We start from the raw sequence: 12712 nt of genomic DNA, 5'->3' as shown, positions 1-12712 counted from the left end.
TTGTGTGACGGGTTTGAAGGGAGGGTCCCTTTAAGGCTGTACATTGCAGTACTCTTGACGGTTGACCCAGGAACTGTTTCCGGATTAGAGTTCACAACCACTTTTACCTTTCCAAACACCGTGTTGCCAATCTGCTAGTCAAAAATATTCTTTGTCCGTTGCTCAAATTGACTTTACAACCTATTTTGTCACTAAACCCACCTGTTGGCTAAAGGAGTACAAGAAAAAAGGTTCTGCGACACTCTCCCCTGCTGTCTGAAAACAGCACTATTGTAAATGTAGCCTGGATATGAATGTTAATCTTCTGTTACCCATATACGCGACGGAGTGTGTTTGTCTTGTGTGTCGTCGTTTTTGTCTGATTTTTTTTTTTTGTCCAGGGGAAAACACGTATCCAAACACTAGGGGTCACTGTGGTGCTTCAGTGGCACTTTTATTTAAAACAGACATTTTATCTTCACAACAGCAATGTCTGGATGAGGAGGGGGGAGGGGGTTCAAACACCTCTCTACTTGGCAGGCTTGTGTGCACCTGCTGAGCAGGTTATTTCAAGCCCTGGACACCGCAAGGTACGACAGGCCAAACGTTCTTCCTCCTCGGCCCTCTGTGCTGTTCCTATACCGTTGTGTCTCTTCCTCTACGAATACATCACGAACCCTCAGAACAGTACAACACGAGCACCTCAACCACAACTTAATTCTTACCCACCCCCTCCCCCCTCCCCTCAAGTATTTACAGGTAAAATTACTACATTCATCATCAAAGTCACTAAGAAACAAAGCTAATTTAGTCTGTACTGCGGTCACGTCTACTCTCGTTTCTCCTCCGATCCGTTTCGTTTCGCTAAAAGGAAATTTTTTTTTGAAAATTTTCCGTCTGTTCTGCTCTTCGCCTCTGCAGGCTTGTCTCTCTCCTCCGGCATCTTCCTCCTGTTAGTTCCCACGAACCCATATTTATATCTATTTACATAAGTGGCAGTCTCCCAACTGCCTAATCTCAAAACCCTGAAACCCACCCACCCCTGAACACATTTTGTGCACACAAAATAATCCTCCCCATTCGTGCCTCAAAAGCACCCAAAACCCTGTCCTCTCGGCATGGAAAGCGTTTCAACAACTTCTCTGTCCAGACGACACCCTCTTAAAAATGGATCCCACGTACAATGGATGCTTTTGTGGGGGCGCTTAGTTAATAAAAAAATATTCTTTCTCTTGCTGGAGTTGGAATGGACAGGTCATCAGCTGTGTCTGGATGGATAATTGTAGCCAATCTCAAAGGGGGGTGGGTCCAGGGTGAGCTAGGGCGGGGCCTGTTTAGGCTGGGGCAGGGCTAGTGTGGCCTATAGTGGAGCCAGGTTGGGCCGGGGCGGGGCCAGGTGGGCTAGGGCGGGGCTAGGGTGACCTGGGTTGGTTCGGGCCGGGGCTAGGGTGACCTGGGGCAGAGCCTGAGTGGGCTAGGGCGGGGCTAGGGTGACCTGGGGCGGAGCCTGGTGGGGCCAGGGTGACCTGGGGCGGAGCCTGAGAGGGCCGGGGCAGGGCTAGGGTGACCTGGGGCGGAGCCTGAGAGGGCCGGGGTGGGGCTAGGGTGACCTGGGGCGGAGCCTGAGAGGGCCGGGGCAGGGCTAGGGTGACCTGGGGCGGAGCCTGAAAGGACCAGGGCGGGGCTAGGGTGACCTGGGGCGGAGCCTGAGAGGGCCGGGGCGGGGTTAGGGTGACCTGGGGCGGAGCCTGAGAGGGCCAGGGCGGGGCTCGGGTGACCTGGGGCGGAGCCTGAGAGGGCCGGGGCGGGGCTAGGGTGACCTGGGGCGGAGCCTGAGTGGGCCGGGGCGGGGCTTGGGTGACCTGGGGCGGAGCCTGAGAGGGCCTGGGAGGGGCGGTTGGTGCTGAGGCTTTCGGCGGGAGCAGCAGAAGGCGGAGCCGGCCTGGGTTGCGGGTGACAGTCAGAGGTGGCGGGGGCTCGGGTGGCCGTTGTGGTACAGCTTCTGCTTGATGTGCACCATGTTCCCGCCGGAGTCCTGCAGCCGTCTGCGCAGCTGCAGCCGTCTGCGCAGCTCCCGCAGGTTACAGAAGCGGGGAAGCCACGCCCAGGACGGGCCGTCTAAGAGAGGGGGAAACAGAGGCAAAAACAAAATGGGGGGGGTGGGGGGGGGGGGGGTAGAAGGGAGGACAAGGATGACAAAAAAGGGGAAAAAAAGGTCAGACTGTTCTTTTCAGTTTTCAGTTCCTTTGTCACACTCTATGAATCAAAGACATAGCCCCCCCCCCAACCCCCCCAAATAATCTTCCCCTTCATATTCTCTTCTCACTCCACATCTTGCCACAGCTGGTTTCACTTTCCCCAAGAGCTTTTTGTTGCTTTATATAGCTGCTGTTGCACGGCTGGCTGTGTGCTAGTGTGTGAGTGATTTGACTGTGAGTCTGAGCATCTCGCCCTATATACAGACGCCCCAGCCTACGTATCTCCTCAGCCTGCTCTTCACCTTTCTCCACCACTCATTCATAGAGTGTGATGCTAATTTACTGATGAAATCAGACTGAAACGTGTGTAGGCTGTGGTATGTGTGAACTATGAGGTCGGTAACGATGGCAGTGGTTCCCAGCCCTGTTCCTGGAGATCTGCTGTGCAGCAGGTTTTCATTGCAGCCCTACTCTGGCACACCTGATCAGAGGTGGGTAACCCGGCTTCAAAGAGTAAAAAGACTGACCGTGTATTTGCTCTACCACCATGCACTAAACCAGCTGACTCTAGCATAGCTCTTCAGCATGATAGGAGAACTAATTATTATGATCAGCTGGTTTAGTGCATGGTGGTGGAGCAAATACATGGTCAGTCTTTTTACTCTTTGAAGCTGGGTTACCCACCTCTGCACCTGATTCTACTAATTAGCAGCTCAGCGAGATCTCTAGCTGTTGAACGAGGTGTGGCTTTGTAGAGTTGGGAGTGAAAACCTTACAGGACAGTAGATCTCCAGGAACGGGGCTGGGAACCACTGAGCTAATGTGAAACATAATTTCTGCTACACAAACCCTTTGGCAAACCCTAAAGATGACCCCACACACCGGACCAAATTTTGTAATTATGAATGCAACACTTACAAGGCACTGTGATTATACGCCTGTTTTTGCATACCAGCTGATCAGACCATGAAACACCCAAAAAAAAAAAAACAACGAATTTGACCAAACTGAATGTAAAACAGAATTCACTTCCATATATTGTAAATATGTGAACTATTAATATATTTCATCGCAATGCGCGTTTTGAAAAACATACTGTATATATCTGTAAGTGGCCATAATGTGTATGCCCATATAAACCCAAATATTGTGAATATTTTTTTTGATCTTCATAATATATTTTAAAATGGCAAGATTGCAGCACAGTTGCTACGGCAGCCAGCTCTTGGGAGGTTTGACCCCCTACCACGGCACCTTCTGAGCTATAACACCTCCTCCATCCGTTACCATCTCTACTCTCCACCTGTCTGAATACCAGGAATTATATATATATAAAAAGGAGGAGAGAGATGGAGGAGACTGGAATGAGCATGCAGTGCATTGATAAATGGTAGATGGAGGGGTGGGGGGGGGTAGGGAGAGTTAGGGCTCTCTGTGTATGTGCTATAATTCCAAATTAATTGAAAGGGGCCGCTGTCCGTGAGCAGGGGAACTATCCATACCAGGTCGCTGATTGCATTGGCCTTGCTCTATTTTATCCTCTCGTTGTTGTTGCTTTGAAAATAACCGCCTCTTTTTAAACGATCGATTGATTGAGAGAAGCTCTACAAGCACGAGCAGCGTCGGTGCTGTGCGAGGAGAATTATTACTTTAAAATATTTTTAAATAAATTATTTAATTTATTAATCGATGGAGAGCAGGGTGGGGGGAATGAAAGAGGGAACCGGAACTACAGTGCGGTGCGCAAGCGTTTGGACAGGGACTGTGTCTAAAAATGGCTGTAATGTAACTGCAACACCAGGGGTGTCCAATCTCATCCGAAGAGGGCCAATTAGAATTTAAGTTTTTTGTCTTGCCCAGCAATAACACCTGATTCTACTTATCGATGTCTTGATTGAAGACCACGATTAGTTAATTAGTTGAATCAGGCATCATATCAAATAGTGGGCTAAAGCAAAAACCTGGCCCCACACCAGCCCTTTTTGGATAAGATTGGACACCCGTGTGCTGCATGAATCATCCAATACGGATGTAAATACCTGCAAATTAAAGCTGACAGTCTCCACTTTAAGCTCATATTTATTGTTTTATTTCAAATCCAATGTGCTGGAGTACAGAGCCAAAACAACAAAAATTTTGTCGATGGTCAAACACTTATGCACTGCACTGCAGATGGAAAATGAGAGAAGCAGACAGACAGTGTGTGTGTGTGTGTGTGTGTGTCTGTGTGTGCGTGTGTGTGAGCGAGCGTGTGTGTGTGTGCATGTCTGCCTGTGTGCGTGTGTGTGTGCGTGTGCGTCCGTGTGTGTGTGAGCGAGCGTGTGTGTGTGCATGTCTGTCTGTGTGCGTGTGTGTGCGTGTGCGTCCGTGTGTGTGTGTTTGTGTGTGCGTGTGTGTGTGTGTGCGTCCGTGTGTGTGTGTGCGTGTGTGTGTGTGCGCGTGTGCTTCCGTGTGTGTGTGTGTGCGTGTGCGCGTGTGTGCGTCCGTGTGTGTGTGTGCGTGTGTGTGTGTGCGTGTGTGCGTCCGTGTGTGTGTGCGTGTGTGCGTGTGCGTCCGTGTGTGTGTGCGCGTGTGTGTGTGCGCGTGTGACCGTGTGTGTGTGCGTGTGCGTGTGTGTGTGTGTGCGTCCGTGTGTGTGCGTGTGTGTGTGTGCGTGTGTGCGTCCGTGTGTGTGTGCGTGTGTGTGTGTGCGTGTGCGTCCGTGTGTGTGTGTGTGCGTGTGTGCGTCCGTGTGTGTGTGCGTGTGTGTGTGTGCGTGTGCGTCCGTGTGTGTGTGTGTGCGCGTGTGTGTGTGCGCGTGTGTGTGCGTGTGTGTGTGTGTGCGTGTGTGTGTGCGTCCGTGTGTGTGTGTGAGCGTGTGCGTGTGTGTGTGTGTGCGTGTGTGTGTGCGTGCGTGTGCGTGTGTGTGTGTGTGCGTCCGTGTGTGTGTGTGCGTGTGTGTGTGCGTCCGTGTGTGTGTGTGTGCGTGTGTGTGTGTGTGCGTCCGTGTGTGTGTGTGTGTGTGTGTGTGTGTGTGCGTGTGTGTGTGTGCGCGTGTGCGTCCGTGTGTGTGTGTGTGTGTGCGTGTGTGTGTGTGTGCGTCCGTGTGTGTGTGTGCGTGTGTGAGCGGGGGGTTATGTCTCTCCAACCCCCTCTCTCCAGTTGCTCTCGCTGTGTGCTATTTTTAGCTGCTGAGGCGAGAGGGTGCAGTGTGATGGCGGGGGGAGGGGGGGAGGGGATGGGCGCGGGGGTGGTTGGAGGGGGTGGGGGTGGGGGAGTGACAGCGTCTCCCATCATGCCCCTGGCCTCATCAGTCTCCTCTTCGCCCCCCATCATGGCGGGGCTGACCCGCGCAGAGGACGCTGACCCCGGCAGAGGGGGCCGACCCGCCTGCCTGGCCTCGTATTCGGGGGGGGGGGGGAGCAGGGCAGACCCTCAAGGGGTACTCCCACAGAGCTCTCAGAGCAACACGAAAAATGAACGGGGGTGTGTGGGGGGGTAAAAAAAAAACCAAAAAAAAAATACATTATCCTGTCAATGCTGGATCACAGAGATAGCATGCAGACATTAATTGAAAGTGCGTGTTAACCGGGTGGCCTACTTGTGCAGAAGCACACGCTGACCTTTAAACACCGTCCGACCGAGCTTCAGGTGACCGGGTACTAACAGCTCTCCCCCAAGTGCGATGCTAAATGAATCGGTCTGCTCCAAACCCACCCCCACCCCCGCCGCTCCCCCTTCCCTGTCTCTTCCTCAGGTTAATCTCTCATCTCCATCCTACTGCTGACTGAACCCGCCCCCCCCTCCCGCCCCCCCTCCCCACCTCCATCTAAATCCTGCTTTTACCATCTTCCCAGGGGGGGCTCTCTCCTATAGCCGTCTGCTGCTGTACTTACATTTCATTTCCAGACGTTTTGACTTCTAAAAGCAACCCTGAGATACATTACCAGTCCTTTATAAACAACTTTCTCCGGCATTTGTGTTCTCCTACCCCCGCGGGGGAAAGGTGTTCACTTACCCCCCCGCAGGGGCAAGGTTACTGTTACACTCTGCCCTTAATTTACCCGCCTGCCAGTCATGCTTCAGCTAAACTGTTACCCAAGCTTGCCTAACATCACCCCGGCAACTCCACCCACACTGAACACCAACAGCTGGAGAAGCAACGGCAGCCAATCGCAGAAGAGAACTCCGTAACTGACACGAAGGAACTGCACGACTGACACTACACAAGCCAGGTGACGCATGAAACATCGACAGAAACACCGTTTCAAAAATGTTTAATTTTTCTTTAACGACGTGAAGTGGCAAGAGGTACTTCTTTTCACACTCTCTGTGAGAAAGGCAAAGGTTGAAGAAAGCAGGTTTAAACTTGTCTAAACTGACAGCAATTAAGGAGTTTTATCGCAAGCCAGGCGTTTGTGCAATGGAGAGCAGAGCGCCCCCCCCCCCCCCCCCATACACCCCCATAACCCCCCCACCAGAACTGACAGCCCAGAGAAACTGTTCTATCCTACAGCCAGACTGAAACAATCATGGGTTCTCCACAGATGTGCTAAATTAGGATACTTCATAGCACATGCAACACCTGCGCTGAAAAAAATGTTTAATTGGACAAACCAAACACTTTTACTTCACTTTGTTACACCTATGGGTTTTCTCAATGAACAATTTCTCTACTAAATGAACCTAAAACCTGAAAAAAATATAGGTGAAACAAACTTAAGCAAAATTTTAGGTTCATCCAACGAAGCATTGTTTTCAGTGCAGCACATGCAAGGCCTGTTCTGTATCCCCTTTCTAAAATACTCTGGTGAAGTTGCGTATCATTACTTCTAGTTGAGGTGAAAGTACAGATTCATCGCCGCCATAAACAGAATAGAATTGGGTTAAAACCCAAAGCGCAATGTCACGCAAAGGATTTTTTAATCTAATCCCCCCCCCCCCTTTTGATTTTACATCAAATTTTAGATCCAAAACTACCGTCTACTATTCCGACTACACGAAGTCTAAGGCATTGTTCGTTTTGAGAATCCATTCTGTAAAATGTAAATATGACACAATGATGTGAATACGTTGCATATGATTTATTTTCAGTTGACATCGTGAAATGACTGACTGACTGTTGGCCCTCTTCTGCGCGACAGAATGTTATGCACGTACAGCACGCAGCCTTGCTGGAGCTACACTTCACCTGACAAATACAATTAGGCCGGTATTACAAAACCGGGTGAATCCCCGCTTTTGTATTCCTCAGACTTAACGACGATGTTCTCCTACTTCTGTAAGCCGCTTCTGGATGAGAGTGTCGCGTTCCGTAAGCGACAGCAACGCAATTATGCAATGAGAACAGCTGAATTACGCTCTCCGGATGGCATAACTCTCCAGCCATTGTGAGCGACTTCACTCACGCGCGGGAACAATAATGCTGCCGCACAGGATGATGTTTTATCGTTTCAAGATTCAAATCGGAGTATATTACTGTCATCTACAGCGGTTATCCTGCTACATTGTGAAGCATTCCGGTAGTATAATAATGCAAAATGGATGGAATTGTTACTTTACAAGATCCCCTTTCCAAACAATAATTTGACCATATTTTGAGATCATCTTCATTGAAAAAGTCTCATTTTAAACGTGAATGTTAACTCAGTCTACATGGTCAAACCTCCATGCCCCATCCCCCCTAATCTACATGGTTTACCCTGTGTCCCCCCCTCCAGTCTACACGCTTCACCCTATACCCCCCTTCGGTCTACATGGTTTAACCTTTGTGCCCCCCCCCCCCCCCCCCAAATTCTACATGGTTTAACCTGTGCCCCCCCCCCCCCCCCCTTGCCCCAGCCTACTCACCATACTGGCGGGGGCTGGCCTTCCAGGCCCTCAGGGCGCACTGCAGTACCCCCTCCAGCCAGAGGAGGAGCCAGCTGATGCAGAAGCCCAGCATCAGCCCCAGCATCAGGTCCATCTCCTGCTTGGTCACGCTGTCACTCACGAAGTAGTTCTCCGAGGAGTCCATCAGGGACTGGTCCCCGTCATACGGGATCACGTAGTGCACGCGGTGCCTGGGGCGGAGGATGAGAGAGAGAGGGAGAGAGAGAGAGGGGGCAAGAGGGAGGGAGGGAGGGTGAGAGAGGGAGAGGAGGGAGAGAGAGGGAGAGAGAAAGAGAGAGGGGAGGTTGGGGTAGGTGGAACGAGTGTGAGTGGTGGATTGAAAGCGTGTACAAATAAGGACACGAAAGAGAGACGAAGGAATACTGAGAGGAAACACTAGATTGTGGGGAAGAGAGAATAGAAACAAGGGGTTGTGGTTGAAGAGGCCTGTCACAGAATTATACACATTACACTTAAAACTTAAAAATATAAGTAATACATTATAAGTCTTCTGTCTGGCTATGCATTTCAGCATTGATTGAGTGAGGCCATGTTAAATGTAGAAACTTATTTTTGGTCACTGTTTAAAAAAATCTAGATTAATAATAATATTTACATTTATATATACATAATTTACCAACACATTTCCACTGTCACTTGGGATTGTTTTATATAAAGTGAGCATTTAATCCTTCTAAGGTGTGATATCACAAATGTGTCATGGGAATGTTAATTACTGAGCATTCTAGTGCTGATGTAACAATCACTACTGGTCACGTCGTTCTAGAACACTGACTTAGGATTTTGAAAGAAAAAAAATCATTTAAAAAAACCCTACTTCTCAAATGGTTAAAAGGGAGGGCAAAGGACCTGGAGCTGAAGGGCAAATGGGGCAGAGACCTTCACCCTCCCAGCAGAGCTCACTGCCCTGGGGGAGACAGGGAAGGGTTCCTACTGAGCTACACATCTCTCCGGGCTATGTGCTCGGAAAAAAAAACAAAAAAAATAGTAAGGGAGAAACAAAGATGAAGAAGAGTGCACGTAGTGAGAGCGAGAGACAGAGAGAAAGAGCAGGTACAGGAGTGGGCTCTCACACAGAAACCAAAAGGTGCAGGACGTGAGAGATCGTTTTCCTACCTCTCTCGCCATGGTTTCACTACCGATTTCAGCATACACAGCATAACACTTTCAGTGTTTTACAGTTTAACAGAAAACAGAATTAATAAATAAATAAATAAAAACATAATATCAAAAAGCTGACATCCAGCCGTGGCAAAAAAAAAAAAAAAGTATATTATCATATTAGCAAGTGCTAAACAGCAGTGTGCATAAACTGGAGGAGCAGAGCATATTTCCAATCTGCAGCCCACTGGAAGATATGGGTCATGCAATAATGCACTTTCAGGCATGCAAATTTATGAAATTTAATCTGCCAAAAAATGCAATCGGTTTTTGTCCTTAAATTTTTACGTTTGTTGATATGGCAAACGTAAATGGAATACCAAACCGCCTTTAAATTAAAACCCAGGTTCCTCACAAATCCAAAAATAATTCAGCTACCACTAATGCAAAAAAGCATGATGAAGTAGTGCGCCTGTACTGTAATACATTATCTGTGCGTGTATTTCAAATGCTCAAGAAGAGTAGCACGGATACATATCACACGTATATAAACACTGTGGGAATAAGTGTGACTGAATTTCAAAAAACCTTCTCAGGTTCTCAGCACTCTTGAGACAACAACTGATATCAAATTGGATATAAAATTCTGAAGAGCAATTAAACTAACAGCATAGGCCCGGGTATGTGGGAATTCCACTTTGGGTAAAAGCGTTATTACATATTACAATAGAAACAATTCTCAAATCATTTGCGGTCGTACCCTCCTAAGAACTGGCGATTCATTTCAGTCCCCTGTAGGGAACGTGAGGCTTAATCTCAAAGGGCCCGCCTATCCTACTATGCTGAAACCTGCACCACAAGAAGGCATTCGCTAAAAATAAAAGAAATAATATTTTTGGAAACATTTTGCACTGCAATGTTCGTATTAGGCCCTAGGTCATGAAATGTCGATGCTTTCAGCTTTGTTACAGCTGGGCCTCAGGAGGAGGCTTACTTCATATTCCCACTTCCTAAAACAGACTAATACGTAGTGTGCTCTGTATCAATGCAATTCACGTGTACCTTTACAGGCAGGGAGATTTTATTTTTAATGTCAGTCCCTATACATTACATACATGTACTAGCGGGTGCATTGTGATAGATGCATATATGATTTTTAAAAATCTCATCATCACACACACACACACACACACACCGATGCTCGTTCCTCACTATGAATTCAAATAAGTCGACTGTCATCTAATATACAAGAAATCTGAGAACACATGCGTATACATCTCTGCGTGTGGACCCTGCTTCTGTTCAGCAAATACGTCAGTATACCTGCTTCCTTTTAGACTATACAAACTCCGGATTCCTGGCATCCACGCGCACATGCACACGCAAAGAATGTATTCGAGTCATGCATAGAGCTCGTGGGGAATTCTGTCGCTGTTTACGCAACAAACAAAAAAAAAGGGAATGAACAAAGCGCCATCCTCAGCTCATTAGTTCCTAAATCGTCTCGACCATTCCACCGTCACTCGCAGAATATGCAGCCCTCCTCGGGGATGAAAACAAACCAACGAAATAGCTGAGCGTCGGAATCCGAAGAGAGCGCTGTTCTGATTTGGTGGCAGTGAAAATTTGCTCAGCGACAGAAATCTACCTGCGACAGGCCTATTGTAGCTACAGTTGGGATGCATTTGTAAAAAAAAAAAAAAAAGAATAATAAAATAAGAATAAATTGTAAATAATAAAAAATGAACAAAAATAAAACATTCCTGACACATTTTCATTTGGGGGGTTTATATAATTTATAATTAAAAAAAATAAATAATATTTTTTTTTATTTTTCTGTTCATATTTGTGCCTTTTTACCTTCCACAGTTGCAATGACAGACGCGATCCTCCCCTCGTAAATGCGGTAAGATATAGTTGTGAAAGCGATCCAGTAGCGCGTTCATGTCCATTAAACACGCTATCGCCTGCAAAGAATCATTCGAGTCAACTGGGACAAACGGGCAAGTGTTCCGATACCAGGAACCGCTACACGACCTGTCAAAGCGGTTCACTGGAGCCACATCACATCGAAATAAGTATTATAATCCACCAAAGGATAAAAACGAAAAAAGTGCTTCCAGGAGAAATGTCCTTCGCTTTTTATGCATGATAAATAGAACTGTTTGTACGAACACTTCTACAAGTCTGTACGTATTCTTGGAATCGTTATCCTCTTGTAGTTTTCTCTGCCAAAAATGTCCACTTATTCATTTTCTCATTTTAATATGCTATGTAAAAAATGTACGCTTATTGCTTCGCTGAAAGATGCTCTAAAGCTGCGAGGGGTGTGAGTGTAGAAAGATCCTCTTACCATAACAACAGAAGCCCCAATAATCATAAAGATCATGGTGGTTGCGATCATATGCGCCAAAACTTCCAAACTCGCGGTTCCTTCTCTCTCCCCGCTTCTAGTCAACGGATCCAGTTGACTCAAGGCGAACACAGTTCCGAAAAATGCGCCTCACGGAGGCTTCCTCGCTGTGTGCGACTCTCCGTCCGTCTGTGCTCGCCAGCTCGGGGTATGATCTTACGGGGCATAAGGTGGGGTGGCCCGGTTTTTTCTCTCCGCTCACTAACGCACCTGCGGCTCTTCCCCGCCCGGCGATGCGGCGATTGGACCCAGCGAACCAAGTAGCCTACTGCTGTGTTGAGTTCAGTGCTGCGGCCAGCGGCGGTTATACGGTCGAAACTATGCAACAGAAGGTGGCCTTTTCGGCTTCAACGGCGCAACGATTAATGTTTACTCCATAGCGCTAGGGGGGAAAAAATCATAAAACCCTGGCAAGGTCGAAGGACAGCGAACTGCAGGGTGTCACGGTTCTGTCCCGGTGTGCCCCTGTAACAAGTCGTTGGAAATGGAGATACCCCCGCTTTATTAATTAAATATTCAACACATTAATTATTTAATTCGTTCATTAATTTGTAACAGACTATGTTTGTTTGGCTATTAGGCTAATTAAACAATTTTCCGCGCCGTACTCTTTTTTTAAATAGGTCGGGCAGGCAGGTTGAGGGGCTGTTGTTTTTCTTTTCGGGTCTTGTGGCGAAGACGGCATCAATGCCGAGGCGGATCGAAGACGGAACTGGCTCTCATCCCTTTTACCCAATCCAGCCGAAATCAGGCAGCAGCGGCTCTGTTGTTAACACCCCGAGGCAGACGGACGTGTCCAGTCTTCGTACAGTCGCCGCCATCCCTGGTAAAGAGCATCTTTCCCCCACTGTGTGTACGTATGCCTGTGTGCTTGTGCATCTGTGTCTGCGTGCACGCGCGTGTTTGTGTGTGCGTGAGAGTGAGAGAGAGATCAAAAGTCACATAGTCAGTGCGGTTCTATTGTTCCGAATTGGTTGAGTAAAGAGATTGGGTATGAGAACCAAATCTAAAGCGGGCTAACTTAAACCTTCCTCAGTGATTCAGTAAGGGATTTCTCTCTCTCTCTCTCTCTCTCTTTCTCTCTCTCTCTCTCTCTCTCTGTCTCTCTCTCTCTCTCTCTCTCGCCCCCTCCCTCTCTCTCTCTCTCTCT

At 48.0% G+C, this 12712-nt stretch overlaps 1 protein-coding gene across 5 annotated transcripts; it reads right to left on the bottom strand.

The window, feature by feature from the left end:
* Positions 1 to 408: 408 nt before the first annotated feature.
* tmem240a (transmembrane protein 240a) lies at positions 409 to 12654 on the bottom strand. Of its 5 annotated transcripts, none has more exons than XR_004761375.1 (5): positions 11503 to 12654; positions 11010 to 11116; positions 8007 to 8218; positions 1433 to 2097; positions 409 to 1401 (listed from the first exon to the last, which is right to left on the bottom strand). XR_004761375.1 is itself a non-coding variant. In XM_035380904.1 (4 exons), exons 1-4 carry the CDS (start codon positions 11551 to 11553, stop codon positions 1940 to 1942), a joined length of 528 nt encoding a protein of 175 aa, XP_035236795.1. In that variant the 5' UTR covers positions 11554 to 12654; the 3' UTR covers positions 409 to 1939. The 5 variants fall into 5 exon arrangements, 2 of the variants coding, with proteins under 2 accessions (XP_035236795.1, XP_035236796.1); XR_004761373.1 differs by having other exon boundaries at positions 409 to 1505; positions 1548 to 2097; XR_004761374.1 differs by having other exon boundaries at positions 409 to 1505; positions 1590 to 2097.
* Positions 12655 to 12712: the final 58 nt, after the last annotated feature.

This window comes from Anguilla anguilla, chromosome 11 (assembly GCF_013347855.1).
Source record: "Anguilla anguilla isolate fAngAng1 chromosome 11, fAngAng1.pri, whole genome shotgun sequence".
Taxonomy (NCBI): domain Eukaryota; kingdom Metazoa; phylum Chordata; class Actinopteri; order Anguilliformes; family Anguillidae; genus Anguilla; species Anguilla anguilla.
Note: the sequence above shows the minus strand (reverse complement) of the source record. Positions and strands in the feature narration are given on the sequence as shown.